Source organism: Halichoerus grypus, chromosome 8 (genome assembly GCF_964656455.1).
Source record: "Halichoerus grypus chromosome 8, mHalGry1.hap1.1, whole genome shotgun sequence".
Taxonomy (NCBI): domain Eukaryota; kingdom Metazoa; phylum Chordata; class Mammalia; order Carnivora; family Phocidae; genus Halichoerus; species Halichoerus grypus.
The window spans coordinates 47030520-47051614 of NC_135719.1; the positions used below are offsets into that span (position 1 = coordinate 47030520).

General features: G+C 37.7%; 1 protein-coding gene and 1 long non-coding RNA gene across 4 annotated transcripts in view; one reads left to right on the plus strand and one right to left on the minus strand.

Annotated features, from left to right (window-relative positions):
- Positions 1-4895: 4895 nt before the first annotated feature.
- C8H15orf61 (chromosome 8 C15orf61 homolog) lies at positions 4896-10278 on the minus strand. Of its 3 annotated transcripts, none has more exons than XM_036087135.2 (3): positions 9874-10273; positions 5185-5314; positions 4896-5080 (listed from the first exon to the last, which is right to left on the minus strand). In XM_036087135.2, exons 1-2 carry the CDS (start codon positions 10217-10219, stop codon positions 5187-5189), a joined length of 474 nt encoding a protein of 157 aa, XP_035943028.1. In that variant the 5' UTR covers positions 10220-10273; the 3' UTR covers positions 4896-5080; positions 5185-5186. The 3 variants fall into 3 exon arrangements, with proteins under 3 accessions (XP_035943028.1, XP_035943027.1, XP_077935292.1); XM_036087134.2 differs by having other exon boundaries at positions 4896-5098; XM_078079166.1 differs by lacking the exon at positions 5185-5314 and having other exon boundaries at positions 9874-10278.
- A 118-nt stretch (positions 10279-10396) lies between these two features.
- The window catches only part of LOC118532492 (uncharacterized), a 177378-nt gene continuing 166679 nt past the window's right edge, over positions 10397-21095 (plus strand). The window contains exons 1-2 of the long non-coding RNA XR_013450144.1: positions 10397-10483; positions 14779-14907. This is a non-coding gene — a long non-coding RNA (uncharacterized LOC118532492). The remainder of the gene's footprint in view (positions 10484-14778; positions 14908-21095) is intronic.

The following is a 21095-nucleotide window of genomic DNA, read 5'->3' on the forward strand; positions in this document are numbered from 1 at the left end:
CCATATCGCATTAAATACTAACGGCCCATTTCCCCTCTCCCCATTACTAATTTTTTAACAGTTTCATTGAGAGATAATTCACATGCCACACAGTCGTCCACTTAGAATGTACCATTCAATGGTTTGAGTATAGTTGCAGTGTTGTGAACCACCACCACAATTTTAGAACAGTTTCATCACCCAAAAAAGAAAATCCATACCCATGACATGTCACTGCCCATTTCCTCCCAACCTCCCCAACCCTAGACAATCACTAATTCACTTTGGCTCTGTAGATTTGCCTGTTCTGGACATTTCGTATAAATGAAATCATGTAATATGTGGTCTTTTATGACTGGCTTCTTTCACTTAGCATGATGTGTTCTAGCTTTATCAATCCTATCATGTGTATGGGTCCATCATTCCTTTTTTTGACTGAACAATATTTCATTGTGTGAACATGCCACATTTTATTTATTCATTCATCAACTGGTAGCTATTTGGGTTGTTTCCATTTTGGGGCTAAAATGAACAATGCTGCTATGAACATTTTCGTACAAGTTTTTGTGTGAACATATGTTTTCAGTTCTCTACAGTATATACCTAGGAATAGAATTGCTGGGTCATATGTTAAGTTCATGCTTAATATTTTGAGGAACTGCCGAACTTTCCCAAAGTTGTTACATCATTTTACACTCCCACTGATAATGCATGAGGGTTCCAATTTCTCCACATCCTTGGCAATACTTGGTATCATCTGCCTTTGTGATTATAGCCATCGTAGGAGGTATGAAGTGGTATCTCATTGTGGTTTTGATTTGAGTTTCCCAGCAGTTAATGTTGAACATCTTTTCATGTGCTTAGTAGCAAAAATTTGTATAACTTATTTGGAGAAATATCTGTTCAAATCTATTTTTCAATTGGGTTTTTGAGTTATAAGAGTTCTTTATATATTCTAGCTACAAGTCCCCTATCAGATACATGATTTGCAAATATTTTCTCCCATACCATCAGTTGGTTTTTCATTTTCTTGATAGTATTCTTTGAAGCATGAAAGTTCTTAATTTTGTTGAAGTCCTACTTATTTTCAGTTTTCATTTCCCTTTACTAACTTATCCTTTCCCCAATTAGGAGAATTTTATAGCAGGCTTTACACAAAATTAATTTCTTTACTAGAAAACTAACTGAAACTTTGGAAACACACTAAAAACAGTCTGGATTTATTTTATCCCAGTTGTATTAAAGGTATTCTGAATTAGCAGAATAGAATTCCTAGAAGTAGCTGGATGGCCAAACTTATGTCAGTGGAAACTATTTTAGCCACGTTTTCGTTTAAAGAAGAAATTTTTTCTCAACATCTCTTCTCTAATTTATATTACAAAAATACTCTGTGGACCACGGTCACTATTAATAACACTTCTTACTGTTGGGAAAGCTCTTGTGAAACATTTGTCAAGCATATAAAATAGTATAAAAGTGAAATATAGTAATTAAGATTTGTGTTCTATCGATTGTGTAGCTAAAGTAATTTTTCATTACTAACATAAGATTTAATAAGTATAAGTAGTTAAAGATTCTGACTTGGCACTAGTCATTAGCATGTGATTGAACTAGTAAAAAAATCAGTTAAAGCTGTGTTGATTACCACCTTATCTTTGAAAGGCAATTAAAGACCTCAATCATTGCAACAAGATTTGATTGTGCAGCCTTTATTGGACATTGATCTTTCAGCAAAGTGCAGTTACATTTTCCATTAATTTACAGTAACACAGTTTAACTTTGATACCCTAGACTGTTGACCCAGGTGAGATGTAATGCTAAATACTTGTTTAGGTTAAGATGCCCTCAAACATCATTACTGTCTGAATGGTAAGTGCTGAAAAAAAGATACCCGATCTACCAGCTTTAGGATAAGGTTTCTGTTATCTGCATTAACTTTTAAATGAAATGAAACCAAGATCCTGTCTTGATGTCACCCCACCCATTTAAACATCATTCATTCTTCAATAGAATTAAGAGATACTTCATGAAGCATTATAGATGTTCTTGCTTAGAGTTTTGAGTGAAATATAAATGACAAGAAATAAAATGTACATTGTAAAAGAAATATGTATGGCTTTTAATAATTAAAAATGTTTCATTTTTTTACTGAAGTCAACAATTAGCAAAATCTTAGTGACCAAATATGTGTGATAAAAGAAATAGCTCTTTGTCATTTTGGTATGATAAGACATTAGCACTGAGAAACTAGGGATTTTTATATTAGCCACCTCATCCATGCCAATTCTTACTGTATCTTTATGGTGGTTCACAGTTCACATAGGAACTAAAAATTTTGACCAGAAATTTCTTCCAATACTTGATAACTGATTTGCGTAGAAGTAACAATAGAAGATTTCTAAAATTTTATACTAACACTCATCTTCATTAAAAAATAGTTTTGCCTGGATTTTTTTTAAAGACAAAATCCCATCAAAGAAGTATTGGCAGAAAAGCTGTGTTTGGTTGTTTCATCAACTAAGAATATTCCTAATATCCAGAATGGCAGGGTCAACTTGGAACCCTGCTTGCCATCTCAGGCATTATCAGCTCTCAAGCAGGCAACCATACAATGCCTCAATTTGTCTCCTTTCTCTCCCTTATTTTTAAAATCCTTCCGTTAATGAAGTTCTTTACATATAAATACATATGGAATAGAAGAATGAGGACTACAAAACCAGCTTTTACTGAAATAAAACTGACATTTGCTTACAAGCATATTTATCATACATTTTAAAGTAGAAAGGTTCCGTGTTTTGTTCTTCTCAGTTTACAGGTGGAAAAAACTAAGACACAAACGAGTAGAGTTATTAGCTTGAGGTCAAAAAGTAATACAGGACTGACACTAAAATAGAATCAGTCTCCTGACTTCTAGCATTTATACTTTATCCCTTTTAGACCACAATGCTTCCATGTCATATTCAACTTTAAAGGAAAAACTTAAACCATTACTGTTCAATGGGGAGCATTTTTAGACTAAAAGGTTCACTGTTAAGACTTAATAAATCCAATGAATGGTATTTTAATATTTGAACTATGCCCTTAGCCATCGTTGAGTTCATCCTTCACCATGATCAACTCCATGAGAGCAAGAGGTCTATTGATTTTCATGTAATACAAGAAAATATTACATTTGCTTAATTGTTACACAGCGAGCGCATGAGACAAGAAATCAAGGCTCTATTTAATGCTGCAAGCAGCAGAGAATCACAGAGATCAATAGGGTAGTTTGTCAAAGATCTTCTCCAAGGAGACTTACCTATCACCATATGGACAAGAAGTCACACTGACTGTAGCTATTGAAAAACAGGTAAGCAGAGTCAGCAGTACAAATTATCAGAAATCAAACAGGCCAGTGTGAAAAGAAGTGCAACTCTACTGAAAAGCTGTATTTATAGTCTGGTAATTAAAAACCATTTTATCGGCCTTGTGCTGGGACCAAACCTTTACAGCAAGTATTGACAAGACCAGCAGCAGTGAATGAGCAGTATTTGACTTAAAACTTATGAGCTATAGTTATTTAACTTTGCCCATTACAGGGGAAATCAGTTCTAGCCTTCCTTGCAAAATGCTAATAGTCAGTTTTATTATTAATGAAGCTTAATGTAACACTATCTCCTTCGTGTAAGCCATTCATTTAACTAGTGTCAAGTATATTCTTCTGGACTAAATATAATGGCATAAGTACTTCTTTGATTAAAGTGTTATTTAGAATTGCATTTAGACAAGTGAACACTACATATATTTGAAGAACAGCTCACTTTCTGCAGCTCATTTAAAACAACTACCTTTAAAGAAGTCAGTTTGTATTACTTTATTCTGGTATTTTCACCTCAGTCACTGCCACTCACTTTCTCTACGGATTTGCCAGAAGCAAGCACCCAAATGCTGTATTTTATAAAATATTTTGCTACAATAATGTGTGAATGTTGCAGAGTATCAGCAACACATTAACATAAAATGATATATAATGTATGTTTGTAATTATGGGAGAGATCATAAATCTTAAACACCCATTGGTTTAGAAATTAAATAGTTCTACTTAGTTCTCCCTAAATTACTCCAAATTTCTGAAATTTACCATTCATCTGGGTATTTTGTAACTACCCCCAAGGATAAATTTTTTTTAATGACTTTGCTTTCAAAAATGCAATTAACTTAATAAAATCTTAACACAAAACTGCTATCAGGTCTTTAAAATTTCAGCCCATTTCCCATCACCAAGAAGTGTATGGATATGTACCATTTCAGCTAATTGCTTTTATAAACAGTCACCAAGTTTATTCTTCTGGGTCTTTCTAGATCTTAATTGTTCTTACAGCTTTATCAGCATGCTATTTTAACTTTTAGTAAGTCTTAATTTCATTTGTCTTGCTACATTTACATTAACCAGAGTCATTATTTTTTAGAAAGTAGTATGGTATTGGATGTTTAGGCAGTAAGAAGTTTCAACATTATATCTAGACCTCTCATCTAGGTAAATGGCACAAGGGCTTTAAGACATTCCCATTGAAAATCCTGGCAGCTGAATAGTTTAGATTTCAGATTACAATTAGAATCCAACTGGAATTGCCAATGGTATTATCTCCACATATATCCTAAAATCCTCTACTTCTTTTTCCAGTGTCCTATAAAAGATCCATTTTCTCCTCAAAGAATCGACTTGAATTGTTAATAGCTAACTATAGAATATATGTATGTTATAATCATTTTTTATCTGTAATTTAACCCAATTCTAGGAAAAAAAGTTGGTATATGCTTCATGCATCTGTAGTTCCCATTGGCTAAACGGAGCACGCAATATATAACAATGTATGAAAAGCTTTGCCTCTTGAGGGCAATGATTCATCTTAAAGAACCCGACACCGTAGAAAGAAAAAGGTGTTTACAAAAGTTTTATTTTAAAGGGTCAAAAATAGGGGCGCCTGGGTGGCTCAGTCATTGAGCTTCTGCCTTCGGTTCGGGTCATGGTCCCGGAGTCCTGGGACCGAGCCCCACATCGGGCTCCCTGCTCTGCGGGAAGCCTGCTCCCCCTGCTTGTGTTCCCTCTCTCGCTGTGTCTCTGTCAAATAAATAAAATCTTTAAAAAAAAAAAAGGGTCAAAAATAAACATTGCATATACACACAAGAGAAAATCCACTGATATTTATGTTCTCCGATGCACACCTTCAATACCTGGCACCTTCATCTTCTTTATTTAGAAAATAAATTGTTATTGGTCCATAACTGGTATGTACAGTCTCTGTGACTCTAGCAAATAACCAGGAGCCAAGTCCATATAATAAGGTTGGAATACCTAGAAAACAAATGAATATGTTATTAATGAACATCAATGCTTATTAATTAATCATGCATCCATGTATTTGTCATGGTACAAATCACAGAGCACTCTTCTGCAATGTCAACAAATTGTAAAGTTATGAAAATATAAAGATATGAGTACAGACTGATTCTAATTATCCAAGAGCTCAATTTCATCAGTTTGTGGAATATGGAAACAACTGTGTGAGCCTAGAGATTTTTAAAACTATAGATAAGGCTGGTTTAAGTTTTAATTCAAAGCACTTTAGGCACTAATTCGTCACTTCCAAGTAATTATGAAGTAATTCTTTTTTTGAAAGATTTTATTTATTAATTTGACAGAGAGAGGCACAGAGAGAGAGGGAACACAAGCAGGGGGACTGGGAGTGGGAGAAGCAGGCTTCCTGCTGAGCAGGGAGCCCGATGTGGGGCTCGATCCCAGGACCCTGGGATCATGACCTGAGCCGAAGGCAGACGCTTAATGACTGAGCCACCCAGACGCCCCAATTATGAAGTAATTCTATATACTTTTCACAAATAAGCAAATAGAATATTCATTAATTTAGTTGTAGATGCTCCGGATTGGTGGCCTTAAGCTCAAATTACTAGGTCAACTTTACTGTGCTTTACATCAAACAGTAACACTGATGACTAAAGTAATTTTCTGTACAACTTAAAAGAAACTGGGTCAAACAGTTGTCTTCGAAACCTAAGGAAAACCCTAATTCTAAGGAAGATTTTAGTATAACAGGTATGAGAAATATTCCCATGAGTATTTTTACAACTGATTTGAAAACAATCTTGTTTCAACCTATTTGAAATAGGTATACAGTAGGCTCCAACAACATGTTTCTTCTTTGGAATATTTCCATTTGATAAGATTTTGCTGTTACAGTTGATACTAGTTGCCATTTGCGATACAGGAAACTAAACATATACTAACCAGAGATAATGGATTAAGCACTGAGGCATATGACACTATATTGGACACAAAATAAACTTTCACAGCTCCTATCTTTTTTAAGGCAACTATTTAAAATCAGTGACTATTAACATACTAAAAACATGTATAAAACCACAGGCATATGAATCAATAATAAATATTGTATGCTCTACACAAGTATTAATTTTATTGTTCTTGTGTAGGAGTTGGACAGAAAAATGACAATTTAAAAGAACGGCTGTACATTTGGGAAATCCCTCTTTCTAGTTAATAGGGAAATCACATGCTCAGGACTGATCCTATTGCTAGATTTTTTTATTTTTCTGCAAGAATATATTTGCTGTATTATGCTTGTTTTGAGTGTGTAAGTGCATTGGACTACTTTGTGCTTTTTCCCTGAAGCTGCATTCCAACCACTGTGATGCCAGAGATTAATCAGGAGAAGCGTCACTAGCTGGCAATGAGAACAGGCAAAAATGCCCATTCAGGCTGGCACCCCTCTATTTTTAGGAATATACTGGGTCACAGTTTGTCACCATCACAGGGTTCCCTGGAACTCTCACGAAATCTTTGACAGTATATTTGCCTTCTTTGCCTTGGTAATACCCAAAAGAATCTCTAAATGCTTCAAGGGAATGTCACAAAAAAGCCACAAAAACTAGCATCATAAAGCTACTTATCAAAAAGAAAAAAAAAAGAAAAGGGAGTATGGGTAGGGAAGTAGACAAGAAAACAGGCAGGAGTGAAGAGTAGAGGGAGAAGTTGAAATAAAAAATAAATTTAAAATACAGTATCACAACTTGAAAGCTGAATCAATGGAGGAAGAACAAAATAGGTTCTAGAAACAATTATTAATTTTCTAAATATACTGACAGTAAAATATATAAAATATGCCTTTTTAAAAAATAAAATATGCCTTTTAAACCAATGCTAAGGATACAAATTTAAGGAATGGCTGGTGAAACTGAAATCTTGTTTTACAGTACTTACCAGTTTTCAGTTAAAATATTGACACGTTTTAAAAACCACACAAATCAATGGTCAATATTTTTTCAGCTAAAATGGGAGAACTGACCAAAGATTACTAGCTTATAATAACTACATTATCTCTTTTAAGAAACAGCTAGGAACCACTATCAGGGATGCTGTTTGATAGGGGATTGTGCTGTAATGCAGGAGTCAGAAATTCTCTATTTCTTTTTTCCTGCAGTCTACTTAATGTAGTCAGGCTAAAATGAGATTTGCTACTTAAACAATTTAAACATAAAAAAATAATTTTCTTTATCTATAGCACATAAGCTATAAAGTCTATAAAATTCCATGAGAAATTATTTTTTTCCCAGACTGAAACATAACATCAAAATGAACACGAATGTCAGTTCTTTGCATAATAATTCATTTTGAGTCAGCTGAACAGTAGGTAAACCACTGTCAAATTAAGCACTTAAAAAAAATTAGAACTTCTTAGCAAGTCTCCAATTACCCATTCATTCCAATGGTAAGTTGCTTTTCTTAAATCTCAATCTACTTCCCAGCAGGATACCCAGACTGATAAACCATCAGTAAAATGTCAGCTTCCATTGAAGGGAAGGCAGAGGAGAAAGGGAACAAATGGTACAAGAGAAATCTTTATTATTTACAAAATGGAAAAATGAATTACTCTGATAATTACTAATTTAGAAGGGAATAAGAGGAATAAGATCCTAAGTACTTTTATTAATAGAATAGGTATTTGATGATCCAGAGGGGGCATCACAGAACCGGAAAGAATCTATTATCTAATGCCTTACCTTAAGACAAAAATACAAAATAAACATTACCAAATTGGTGAACACACTCCTCTTTAAAAAGTCCAGAAAAAAATTCCCTTTACCAGTAAAAGCCAATTCGTATTACAGCATGCATGAGCAGAAACTTTTCCCTTTTGTTTAACTTAAAACTCTTATTCCCGTTTGGGCAGGATTTTTAGAATTTCCAAAGACCATTAAATCACTCTTCAGCCTTCTCTTCCACATAAAAAAACTACAACTGTTGTTTCTTTCCTCAAAATGTGTCACTTCTTTGTGTGAGAATGTTCTGGGTATGCTACTTTTCTTTGGATTTCTTTGCATGTATATTTAAAAGAGAAGCCCCTAGTCATTAAGGTGTTCTTAAAGTATTAAGTTTCAAATGAAAACTTTCTTTAAAAGGCATTTGGCTCATGGTTTACCTATTATCCTCCAATTATACTTTTCCTAACCTGTTACTCTTTACATTTGGGGATGAATGACTGATTCTGAAAATGCTAAAATAAACTTCTTCCTGAACCTATTCATCATTCTAGTCTTTGGAATCGAATCTTCTAAGTGAGCTTACCCTTCAACTTCAACCTCAAAATTAGAGGGTATGCTCTATGTAGTCCATCAGCCAAATGGACAAATTTTTAAAGAATTACACATTGCTAAATAATTATCTTCTCCTTGGGTGGACTGAACCCAGGACAGTCCCAGTAGACCAATGGTTCAAAAATCCCATGACTGACGTGAGTTACTATAAGCAAAAATACATAAATACCATATTTAAATTAATAAGCCATCAGATTATATAATACCAGTGCAGGTGCACAGGGGTTTAGCTTTAACTCTGGTTTAAAAAAACTGGTTGGGTAACATGGTTCAGCTCCCACGTCTAGATTTTGAATTACTAAAATCTGGATCAATGTGATATTACCTATTAATAGGTTCAAAACATCTTGAGGCCTCTCGATAAAGATACAAACGATATACTTATGTCAACGTTCATGCCTCTTCCCTCATTAGCCAAAAGAAAATAAGCATCCAGCAAGAGTAAATGCTCTCCGAATTAGAATATTCCCATGAAAACACAGAAATATTAAAGAGGCAGAATATTTTGGTACCTTTTAGGCCTAGCACCTTAGGAAGCTGATATGACCGGTGAAAACCTTTAGTGCTTTTAGTAAAACGCACTTGTTGGGATTTCATATAAAGAAAACAATGAAATTCAGAAAGTAGTTCCAGTTTTTATAATACTGAACGCACCCAAGAAAATGATGGTCATGGGAACGAACGCTGCCATGCAGTAAGACATTTCTTAACTTCAGAGCCACTTTGCAGTGGGGTCGTTTCCTTACACCCTCATTCTTACTGCCCACTCTAGGGGTCCTCCCAGTCAAGAGCTGCAGCAGGTGAGGATGGAATGCATGTCTCCTCCCCAGGGGTGACGCAGTGTGGTCCCTGGATATAGGTCTGGGATAAAGCCCGACTTTTCTGGGAATGACTCAGTAGCAACCACTCAGCCCCGACAAGCATGTACGGGGAGGGATTGGGGTGGGTGGGGGGAATCCAAAATACTAGGGCCAAGGCCAGTCCTAGAACGCCGCAGAGTGGGTGAGACGCGGAGGCAGCGTCTGGGAAACCCAACAGCGCGGGCCGAAGCGTGGCGAGCGCGTGCGCCCGGGCGAGCCTGCGCGGGGCCGAGGCGGGGCTCCCCGGCGCTGTCGCGGCCTGACCTTGGGGCCGGGGTCTCGGCGTCTGAGCGACGTTTGTCAGCGTGCTTTGCAAACAGTGATCCCATTGTCAGCGGGACGTGCTTCACCGGCCCGGGCCACTCACCCAGGTTGACGACCTTGAGCGCCGTGAAGAACCGATCCTGCCCGGCCAGGTCCTGCCAGGGGGCCTTGGAGCAGTGATACTTGATGTAGGGGAAGCAGCCGGTACGCAGGACGTGGTAGTTGGCGTCCTGCACGGGCCAGTTGAAGTGCGAGAGGCCGAACTGGTCGTTGCGGACCGCGCTGTAGGGCACGCAGAAGGAGGTCCAGTGCGGCAGGCGCCGCTGCAGCAGGTGCCGCGTCAGCACCTCCGAGGCGCGGGGCTTCGGGCGGGAGGCGGCGCCCGAGGCCCAAGGCCGACACAGCAGCAGCCGGAGCGCGACCTCGTGGGCCCTCCGCAGGGGCTCCATGGCCTGCCTCGCTCGCGTCCCCGCCCCTCGGCGGCCGTGGGGCGCGCGCCGCTGGGGGCGGGGCCGCCGGAGCGGGCGCGCGCCCGCGCCCCGGGGCGAGCAGCGGGGACGCCCAGTGGGCGCCGCGCCAGTGCGCGAGAGCGCCCCGGGGCGCAGCGGCGCGTGCGCACGAAGGTCTCGCGGTCTCCCGCGGAATACGCGGAGGGGGCCGAGGGGCGGGCGGAGGGACCGGCCGGGTTAGTGAGGGTGAGCCGCGCAGAGGAGGTAATTAAATCGTCACGTGCCCTCATGTAGGCGTTAACAACCCTGGGGCGCCGGGGGCTGGGAGCCGGGGTGGGGATTCGGGGGGTTTATCAGTAGGGGTGTGAGGAAAATTAAGGCTTAAAATAAATAACCTCCGTAGTGAGTGGCAGAAGTGACACCCAGATCTCTCTTCTAAGCCTTGGGCTCGAGTGCAATGCTTACATGGCGTTGCTGAGGAGACACTTGAGAAGGTGCCTTTGGGGAAGCGAGTTAAAAGCAGAGTCCACAGATTTGCACTGGCTGGTAAAGTCGGGAAGCACTTTTATGTTTAGGTCTTCTCTGTCATGTTCACTGTTTAGGGTAAGCCCCAGATAGTTAATAAAAAAGTTTATAAATTCTAAAAACAAAATAAAATTTTAAAGTTTTTAAAAATGTCCCACATCTCTCCGCGCATTGCCCAGATGCGCACCTCTGCCTCCCTCCTAAGCTCGGTGAATGTCAGACCAGGGGTCTTTTAGTTACAAGCCTTTATAATCCTCAGCCACCCATTATCAATCTATTACTTTAGGAAAACCTTTTCTCAAACTTCATAGCCACTTGAGGTAATATTTTATATACACCTGCTTTCTAAAGAAGCATTTCTTCCTATTTGTCCTAAACTTGCCTTGTTTGGAGAAGCCATACATAAATAAGATGATATGTCTGGAAAGCATTATATGTAAATGAGATAATTATGTGTAAGCATCACACACCAACTTATTTTTGAAAGTTGAGGGAGGGATGTAGGATAATGTGGCTAGTTTTTACATTTTTCAGTTTTTAATGACTCATTCAGCAAACATTAAGTACCCGTTACCATGTGCCAAATTTTGAGGGCACTTGTAGTCCTGCACATAATTTGAACTTCACCTTATAGGATTCCCTATTAGATAAAAGTTTTTAAAAAGATTTTAGATGGAGGCATGATGTGGTTAGACTTGCAAGAGAAATGGCTGAAGGGAGGCTAAGACAGGAGTCAGGGAGGCGATTCAGTACTGTGATTTTCAAATTAAATTTTGAGAAGTATTGGAGTCTTTTTCACACAAAATCTGTCACAGAACCCCAACATACAAAGTAGATGAAAACTTGTGTTTTTTTATTAAACATAAGTTCAAAATTTTAATATTAACTTTATAGGTAAATTTTTTTAAAAAAAGAGGCTGGTGTGTTGTTGTTTTTGTTTTGTTTTGTTTTTAACAGACAAGGAATTTATCAGAAGGAAATTGGGTAGCTAAAGTAATAAATGGGAAGTTGGCAGAACCACGTTCAGAAAATGGGAAGGAACCAAGGGAGTCTGTGGGCGGCAGAGACCAACAGAAACTAGTCTGGTTAGGGTGCCATGATGGCCTCACTGCCACTGAAGTCTTGACTCTGCTCTTTTATGCTGGAAAACTTCCGAAGTTGGGGGTTATGGACAACAGTTGCAGTTAGGACAGCTACAAGCAGCCTCAGGACAGTTTCTCATTCTTCTGTTTTGATTGTACACTATCAAGAATATCCTGATCCATCCAGAAAAGTAGATACAAATTAGAATGGTCTTAATGATTTGCCTTGAAATCTTGGACATATGCTTCAATTATAAAGATGGCAGGAGGAGATTAATTCTGAGATCTACACTCAGATGATTTAACCTCAAATTAACGTGTAGGCAGTTTGCAGTGTGTTAAATTTTGGCATTATATCCCTTGGCAGTATGAAAATCAATTTTAAAAAGTGAAATTTGAATCAAACATTTGTGGAACCTGAAGTATGTCTGAGAAACTCTAGGTTCTGTGGCATCTATAAGATACCATGACTATCTCTCTCTGTCTTCTATTCTAAGGTAGGAAATTACTTCAAAGAAAGCAGATAGATAGTGGATCACACTCAGGTATTAAGGAGTTTTTGAATGAAATATTTTCTTAACCTAAAAATACAGAGCTGGAAAACATGACTTCTGGCTATCTCTTCTGACTTTGAGATTATACAGTGCCACCTCCATAACTGAAATAAGATCATTTCTCAAAAATCCACAACTCAGATCAGTTCCAATTCTTGATGGCTGTGAAACAAAGGGGCTTAGAAATTGGCATTCAAAAGCATAAGTCAATGTTTAAAAAACATTGTGTCCAATAATTAAGAATTAATGCCATAAACACATAAACACTTAGTTTTACACAATACATGGAGAAATGGCATACCCCTTTAGAAGGAACCCCTTAAAAATAACTATGAAGAGTGATGCTGTGTATAGCATTTAGCTTGTGTATGGATATGATGTTACTCCTAGAAAGAAGGGATTTAGCCTTATTTTTGTCTTAAAGGCACCTAGGATGCTATAGGTGTTCAGAACATGCTAAAAATTAGTTCTTCTTGGGGTGCCTGGGTGGCTCAGTCGGTTAAGCATCTGCCTTCTGCTCAGGTCATAATCTCAGGGTCCTGGGATGGATCCCAGGCTCAACCAGGAGTCTGCTTGTCTCCCTCTCCCTCTGCCCCTCCCCCCGCCCCTGCTCCGGCTCTCTCTCTCATAAATATATAAAATCTTTTAAAAAATGAGTTCTTCAAAATTGATAAATTGGAATATATTAAAATTAAGAATTTCTGTTCATTAAAAGGCACTATTAAGAGAATCGAAAAGTAATCCATAGTGTGGGAGAAGTATTTGCAATACCTATCTCTGACAAAGCACTTGGTATCTAGAACAAATCATTTAAAAAAGACAGTCCAGTAGAAAGATGGACAAAATATTTGAATGGACTCTTCACAAAGCAATATCCAGATGTCTAATAAACATGGGAAAATTGCTTAATTTCAATAATCATCAAAAAAATGGAAATTAAAACCACAATGTAGTACCATTACACACCCACCAAAGTAGCCGAAGTAGGAAAGATAGAAAGTTCTAAATGTTGGTGAGGATATGCAGCAATTAGAACTTTTATATACTTCTGGCAACCAATTTGGAAAAATTTTTGGCGGTATATATTCAGCTGCATATGTAATGTATGTAATGTTATGACCAGCCATGCCACTCTTGGATATATATTTGTATTAGTAAGGCTGCCATAACAAAATACCACAAACTGGCTGCCTAAACAACAGAAATTTGTTATTCACAGTTCTGGAGACTGGGAAGTCTAAGATCAGGGTGCTGGCTGATTGGGTTCTTCTTGGACAGAGTTCTCTTCCTGGCTTATAGCTCCTTCTTAGTATATCCTCTCATGGCAGACAGAGCTAATTCTGGTGTCTGCCTTTTTCTCTTCTGACAAGAGCACCAGCCCTATCAGATTAGGGTCCCACTCTTATGACTTCATTTAACTTTTATCACTTCTTCAGGGACCCTGTCTCCGACTACTGTCACATTGGGTGTTAAGGGCTTCAATATGTGAATATTGAGGGGATGCAAACATTCAGTCCGTAACAATGCCCCACAGAAATTGTGTGCACATATTCTCCAAAAGACATGTAGTAGAATATTCATAACACTATTCATATTTGTGATATTCAACCTGGAAATTACTCACATGCCTGTCAATAATAGAGTAGATAGAGAAATTGTGGCATTCACTTGATGGAATACTATATAACAATGAGAAGGAATGATCCATAATTGCACACAGCAAGCATGAATCTCATAAACATAAGGAAGAGTGAAAGAAGTCAGACCCTAAAGTACTTATAATATGATTTCATTTCCATGAGTTATAAAAACTGGCCAAAATTCATCTTTGCTGTTAGAAGGCAGGATAGTGATCACCCTTACAGGGGTGGAGATCTAGGGGAGTCAGGGACTAGGAGGATGAGGGGACATCTTGGGGATTGGATTATTCTCTTCTTTTGTTCATATATTTCTATAGTTCTTTTTAAGACTCTTTTTTTTTTAAAGATTTTATTTATTTATTTGAGAGAGAGCAAGAGAGAGGGAGAGAGAGAGAGAGCGTGAGCAGGGGGGAGGTGCAGAGGGAAAAGCAGACTCCTGGACGATTAGGGATTCCCACATGAGGCTTGATCCCAGGATGCTGGGATCATAACCTGAGCCAAAGGCAGACATTTAACTGACTGAGCTACCCAGGTGCCCCAAGACGTTTTTTCTTAGAGTAATTTTAGGCTCACAGAAAAATTAAGAGGAAGGTAAAGAGATTTCTCATATATCCTCTGCCCCACACATGCATAGCCTTCCCCATTATCAACATCCCCACCAGTGTGATAGATTCGTTATGACTGATGAACCTGTGATTGATCTGGTCCCTAGTTAAATGGCTGTAGTCAATTTGTGAAAAAAAATTTCTTTTAAGTAGGTTCCACGCCCAGCATGGAGCCCAATACAGAGCTTGAACTCATGACACTGAGATCGAGATCAAGATTCAGACGCTTAATCAACTAAGCAACCCAGGTGCCCCGAAAATTCTTCTAACTGAACATGTATGGTATGTGCATTTTCTGTATGTATATTATACTTCAATTAAAAGCTTGAAAAAGAATGAATTCTACAGGTAGTATTACATATTAACACATCCTATTATCAGTGTTTATTAAGAAATACATATAGAGAACATAAATAGTGGGCATGACCCAAACATGACCTTGTACATATATAGAATATTTATTCTCACATTGTTTTTTAGTACCTTGCTGTGAGATTATGATTTACTCATATATTTCTGATGGTGTGATTTAAAAGAAAGTAAAGTAGACATGTAGATTTTAATTCACTGCTGTTCTCAGATGGAGAACTATAGGCAAGATAGTGGGTGCATATGTCAGCCAGTTAGTAAAAGATAAAGGAATTATGAAAAAGGGATATAAATGTTTACATTTAGGATTTCATTGACAAATTCCACTTTGAGGCTTAAGGACTTTTGGTTCAAGGAAAGAAGGACTATGGAGATAATGCTGCCTGATTCATATTCCAGTGTGCTTTGGAACTTAAAAACAGATACCCCCAAAGAGCCACTGACCAGGCTCTCCTAGGAACCCAAATCTCTTTAATGGCTCAGCGCCCTCTAAGCCAAGCTCAGCACCAGAGGAGGTGGCTTGAGTTACCCCTACAGCTGGATGAATGCTCATTAATTCTCCCCACTCCCATTAGTGGTGAACTTTGCTTGCTGCTCCATTCCTGTATCCTTGTGTCTGCCCTGGCAAGGACAGTATACATTGGCTTTATGCAAAATTATCCTCATGGAGGTACTGAGTTATGGCAGAAGTCATTAGGAAAGGAAAGAACTGCTGTATACTTACCCAGATCTTGAGTCCTGTGGGAAACTGATTGATGTTCTGAAAGCCTCCAAGGAGTTGGCTGGCAGCTGGGGCTGCTGCTACAAAGAGTGGCAGGAAGCATTACCCTGGTAAAACATGTTACTGTGAACACAGAGGGTAGAGAGATCTCATCTAAACTGCATGTTGTGTCTAAACTACTCTCAAGCTCTCCCCCCACTGGAATGCAAACTTCCTAAGGCCAGGGACTTATGCCTGTTTTGTTAATTTTTGTGATTCTAGCACCTAGGACAGTACTTGCAATATGGTAGGTACTCAACATCTTAAAAAAATGAAAAAAAAAAAAAGTGAGCAAAGTGAATACAATTAGTATGTTTGAGGGATGTTAGAGAAAAATTGTAATATGTAGGGTAAGTGGTTTTAATTTAATTACAATTTTAATTTTGGTAGTTAGAGAAATTAAACTATAGAATAGATAAGAAACTTACCCAAGATCATATACTAGAATCAAGAATCAAAATTCTGCCCTTCCAACGTTCTGTGAGCTTTTCATTAGGAAACATTTCTCTTTCCTTCTCCTGCGGTGGATGCTAGAATCCAGTGGCACGGAGACATATTTGTGACTTTTTGAAACCAGATAGCGATTTATGCTAATAGAGAACACAATCCATTTTATGGGCATGTTCCCAATATTGCAAATCCTATCTAGTCAGTTTGGGGAAGCATTTGAAAACATGGCCAAATAAATTTACCTTGTCATATGGGTCATAGTTATGGTCCCAGCCTTGTAAAATGAGCTTTGTTTTACTAACAGATACATGAAAAGCATATGACATTTTTAAACACAAATCATATCTTCATACTGAATTCCAAAGATGTTTTGGCTTTACTGCTGATCTTCATTCGACAGTGGCTTTTAGCACTTCAGCTGAAGTCTTTATGCCCCCTCCCTAGTCTCCCTGTCAAGTAGTTAATGATCTATAAACAAATACTGAGATGCCCTAAGGGGGCTCTCCATTTAAAGGGGCCTTGAATCATTTGATAATAGAAATACAGTAGTCCACCCACTGATTTATTTATTTGTCAGTTTAGATTTTTGAAGTGATGTTCCACTGGTATTTCAGAGAAGTTTTTAATTTTCTGTGCAGTTAACATTAAATTTTAATCCAATTTTTCCTTTCAGGAGAAAACTTCCCAAAATGTTAATTTACATTTGCAGTTTCCATTGTGTGAAATACTTTTTTATTTGTGTGTGCTTAGGTGTGTACATTTCAGTTCCGTAAGCTAAAAGTGGCTGCAGAGGGTAATAATACCAGCATAATGGTATCTACCAGTTCCTGAGTATTTCTTCCTGCTTGGTAGTTTACACCTATTTTCTCATTTAAACAACACTCCAAAGCAGGGCTTCATTTACCTCAATTTCAAGCTGAGAAAACTGAGTATCAGAAGTTAGAGAAGTTAAGATAGTTAACTGCAGTCACAGAGCAGGCAGCTGGGATTTGAACCTTCATTGACGGTATGCAAAATCTCATGCTTTGAACATAGTTACAGAGAGTCAGGTGATGCCAGACTCAGCGTAAATGTTGCTGACACAAGTGAACATCCCTTAGATGTTGCATTATCAGGAAATAGCATTGTACCAAAATATGGCCCTTCTAGCCTAGAAGTCTATCTGCCTCAAAGGAAATTTGGGGGCCTACATGATGACTCCAAAAAAAATAAAAAGGTTTTCAAAACTAGATCACTTTGCAAAATTTGCTGTAAAACAACTATTTCTATGTATGTTGAAAATACTTCTAAAGTATCTTGAAAATTTAAAACCTGCCAGGATGTTTGGGCACCATCAACAAAGATCCCAACTCTAAGCCAGTTATCGGGCTCTGAAAATTGGGTTTTATTTGGGGACCATGAGTAAAGCATATCTGGAAATGTGTTGAACTGTTTTTTACAACTTCTTGGTTAGTCTAAAATTTTATTCAAATTAAAAAGTTTAGTTTTAAAAACTTTGCATCTGGCCATAATTTGAATGGGTATGAGTAATACCACCACTGTGCATAATAGGCACATTTAGTCCAAGCCAGCATTTCAGTGAACCACAACTTGTGGTTCAGCTTTTTTTTTTTTAATTCCTTGTTGCTATTTCTAATAAAGCAAGATGTTAAAGCTAACTACATGCTCTATTAATTATATGAAGGTGAACTTGAGTCATATTTGTTACTGAAGATGATTAATAATTACCAGCTCTGCACACGTTTCTGGTGCATTTCAGTAAATAAACAGGGTACATTGTTGGGTAGTAATTGATTAATTAGCACATTCATCCTACACAGCTCAGTGGTCTAAGGATGCTGAGTTTGAGATATTGCTCATAATTATTACAAGAAACAAATCTGTTCCATTTTTCAGTTTATTCTTCTGTATGCTAAGATTTTTTTTTCTAAATCGAATGTTTAATGGTTCAAAACCTTATAGGTTTTATTCAGATAAATCAACTCATGAAGAATTGCTAGTCATAATCTCCAGAATCTTGTTTTTGTGTGAACTAGGGTGAAAACTTTTACAAGGCTAATGTTAACATTAGATCTTGCTGTTAAACTGGATCAAATACTGTAAATATAGGGCACTTCCCCACCATGCAGGAAATGCTCATTGAGCACCTATGCACAACAGGGGCACTGGAATCTCATTTGCTTCCCAACCACATCAAATAAGCTCAGGATTGCAAGTGTCATCAGGTTGGCACTTCGCAGCACCAAGCAAATACACTGTGTAATCTTCAGAGAAGTATAACAGCATGTATTGTTTGCTGATTTGACTACGCAGTAATTTAGGATTTTTTTCCCCGTAATTTATTGAGCCAGCATGTAGTTGAGAGAGCTTTGGATGGGGAGTCAGGAATCCTGGGTTCTGTTTTATCTGTATTCTTTCTTGAAGAAGCTGTGTGATTCTGGGCACATCACTACTCCCTTCTCTAAGCATGGATCACTCATCTGTAAAATGACAGTGTCAACCAGGGACGATGAGGTACGTGAGGAGCCTAAGCTGCAGAGACAGACAGAGCTAGGTTTGAGTCTGGACTCCCTATTACTGGTTTTATTATTTTAGGGAAATTATTTATTTAACCTCTTTGAATTTCTGCTCTGTTTACTTTGAGTTTTTTGTAAGGATCAAGTGAGATATGAAAATAGTTTATAAACTATAAAGTACCTGTGAATATAGGGCATTGTTAATATTATTAATAACTATCTTACCTCATTGACCTTAATATGTATTTGAAGGATGCATTAGAGTGCCCATGTATTGGCCTAACAATAGGGGTTATTAACATCCTTTATGCCGTTATTAAAATCACATTGGATAAGAATTTCTGATATGTCTTCATAGTTTATTGCTAAATGAAAAATACAGTCTGCAAAACAGTATGTCTGGTATAATCCTATTAAAAATTATACATACAAAGATAAAAGACTCTATATAATAGGAACTCAATATATATTTGATAAAGAAACAAATACAATATATGTATTAATTAACATCTCTTACTAGTGATAGGTGTACTGTTCTAGGAGTGGGGCTATATCTTTACACTTACAATCCATTTGGTGAGACAGATAATAAAAAATAAACCTATTTTGTAATACCACTTATGGTTAAGTGCTCTAGAGAAAAATAAAGCAGAGAAGAGGATAGAGAGTAAGGATGGGTGCTACATTAGGCAGGGTCTCCCTGGTCTAGTGACAGTCGAGCAGAGACTGAATACAGTGAGTAAGTAAACCAGGCAGACTTCTGGGAGAAGAGTGTGCCAGGCAGAAGGCATGGCAAATCCAGAGGCCCTAGGTAGGAATAATAGTAGATGTCCCCCCAGATTTAACAGTAGTTCTCTTTGGGTGAAATAATTGTTGATTTTTTAAAAAAGATTTTATTTTTAAGTAATCTCATAACCCCGAGATTAGGAGTCTCATACTGTAACAACTGAGCCAGGAGGCCCCCCCCCCCGCCACTTTTTTAAAAGTTGATTTTTAAATTTCTTCCCTGCACATTCCTGTTTTTCAAAAGTTTTTGTTTTTTTAAATTATTTGTTTAAGAAGCCATGTGATACTTATTTTTTTATCATGAGCATATGTTTCTGTAATTAGAAAAATTTAAAAACTCTACAGGTATCCTGAAAGACAAAGTCATCTTAAGAAAAATGTTTATAAGTTTTCAAACCTTACATCATCTGTAAGTTTTTGTTTTCATGGTTTTGGTACCAAGAATCTAAGTTGTTAGTGAGAATAACGGAAGCAGGTGAACTTTATTTATTTTAAAGATTTATTTTAGCCATAACAATCAATGTGGGCTTCATAAAGGGATAGATAATCATCGTACTCTCAGCTCCTTGTTCTAGCTCTTCTGTGTGGATGGCAGAACACTTCCTGGGAAGCCTGACCTACCCACTTATAGACATGGCCCAGGAAACAGTGCGTTTTAGGAGGTCTTTAAAATATGGGATTAAAGGTGCCAGGTGAAATTAGTTTCAGGGTTTTATGTCTCATTTATGCAGTTCACCAGGGAGTGGCAAAATACATCATCCATCTCTTTCTGAGTCCAGGTACAAATTAAAGAAAAGCTCAGAGGCTGTACTCCAATTCTCCATACTATCCCTGCAAAGCAGATGTAAAAAGGAGATACGCTTTGGGCTTACAGAAACAAAAATGCACATTTGAAGCTTTGATTCTCATTTCTATCCCATCTATTTGCACCAAGATCCTCTAGTACAGAAGGTATACATTAAATCAGTTCGGACACAATGCTTTCAAAATAAAATGTGTCCATTACTATAGGTGAGAAGCAATACCGGAGAGAGTGCAAGCAAAAACCCAAAGAATGAAAGACATGATCCCAGTCTAAAGGATATATTTGGCTTGCTATTAATAGTCTTTAGCCTAAATAATTCCTTCTGAGAGAAAACTGTTTGCATCTCAAGAAACTATCATAAAATTATAACATTTGTAACTATTTAAAATCACAGCCATTTTGGATAGTAAATAGGGAAACAAAAGAGGCTGTACAAAGTTATAAAATATTATCCATGATTTCCAGTAAATGGAAGAAGAAAGCTAGAACAAGTCACCTCCTTGTGTGGTATATATGTGGTTTTGCCCTTTTGATACTTTGATGATGCTTGGCATAGAATTCTTAGAGTTGGCAAGAAGTTTAAATATCAGTTCAACTTTATTTTATATATAAAAAAATGAGGACTAGAGAGGAGAAGTTACTTGTCCATTAAGGAAAGTGCTGGAACTAAAACCCATTAAGACTTAAATCTGGGGCCTCTGGGTGGCTCAGTTGTTAGGCGTCTGCCTTCAGCTCAGGTCATGATCCCAGGGTCCTGGGATCGAGCCTTGCATCGGTTCTCCCT

What these genes read in the sequence shown, in the direction of transcription:
- C8H15orf61 (XM_078079166.1), bottom strand. Translation starts at nt 10,219, where the DNA reads ATGGAGCCCCTGCGGAGGGCCCACGAGGTCGCGCTCCGGCTGCTGCTG. An exon ending in GCTCAAGGTCGTCAACCTGG is followed by an intron (nt 5,081 to 9,873) that starts GTGAGTGGCCCG and finishes TTTATTTGACAG; the next exon opens with AGACACAGCGAGAGAGGGAA.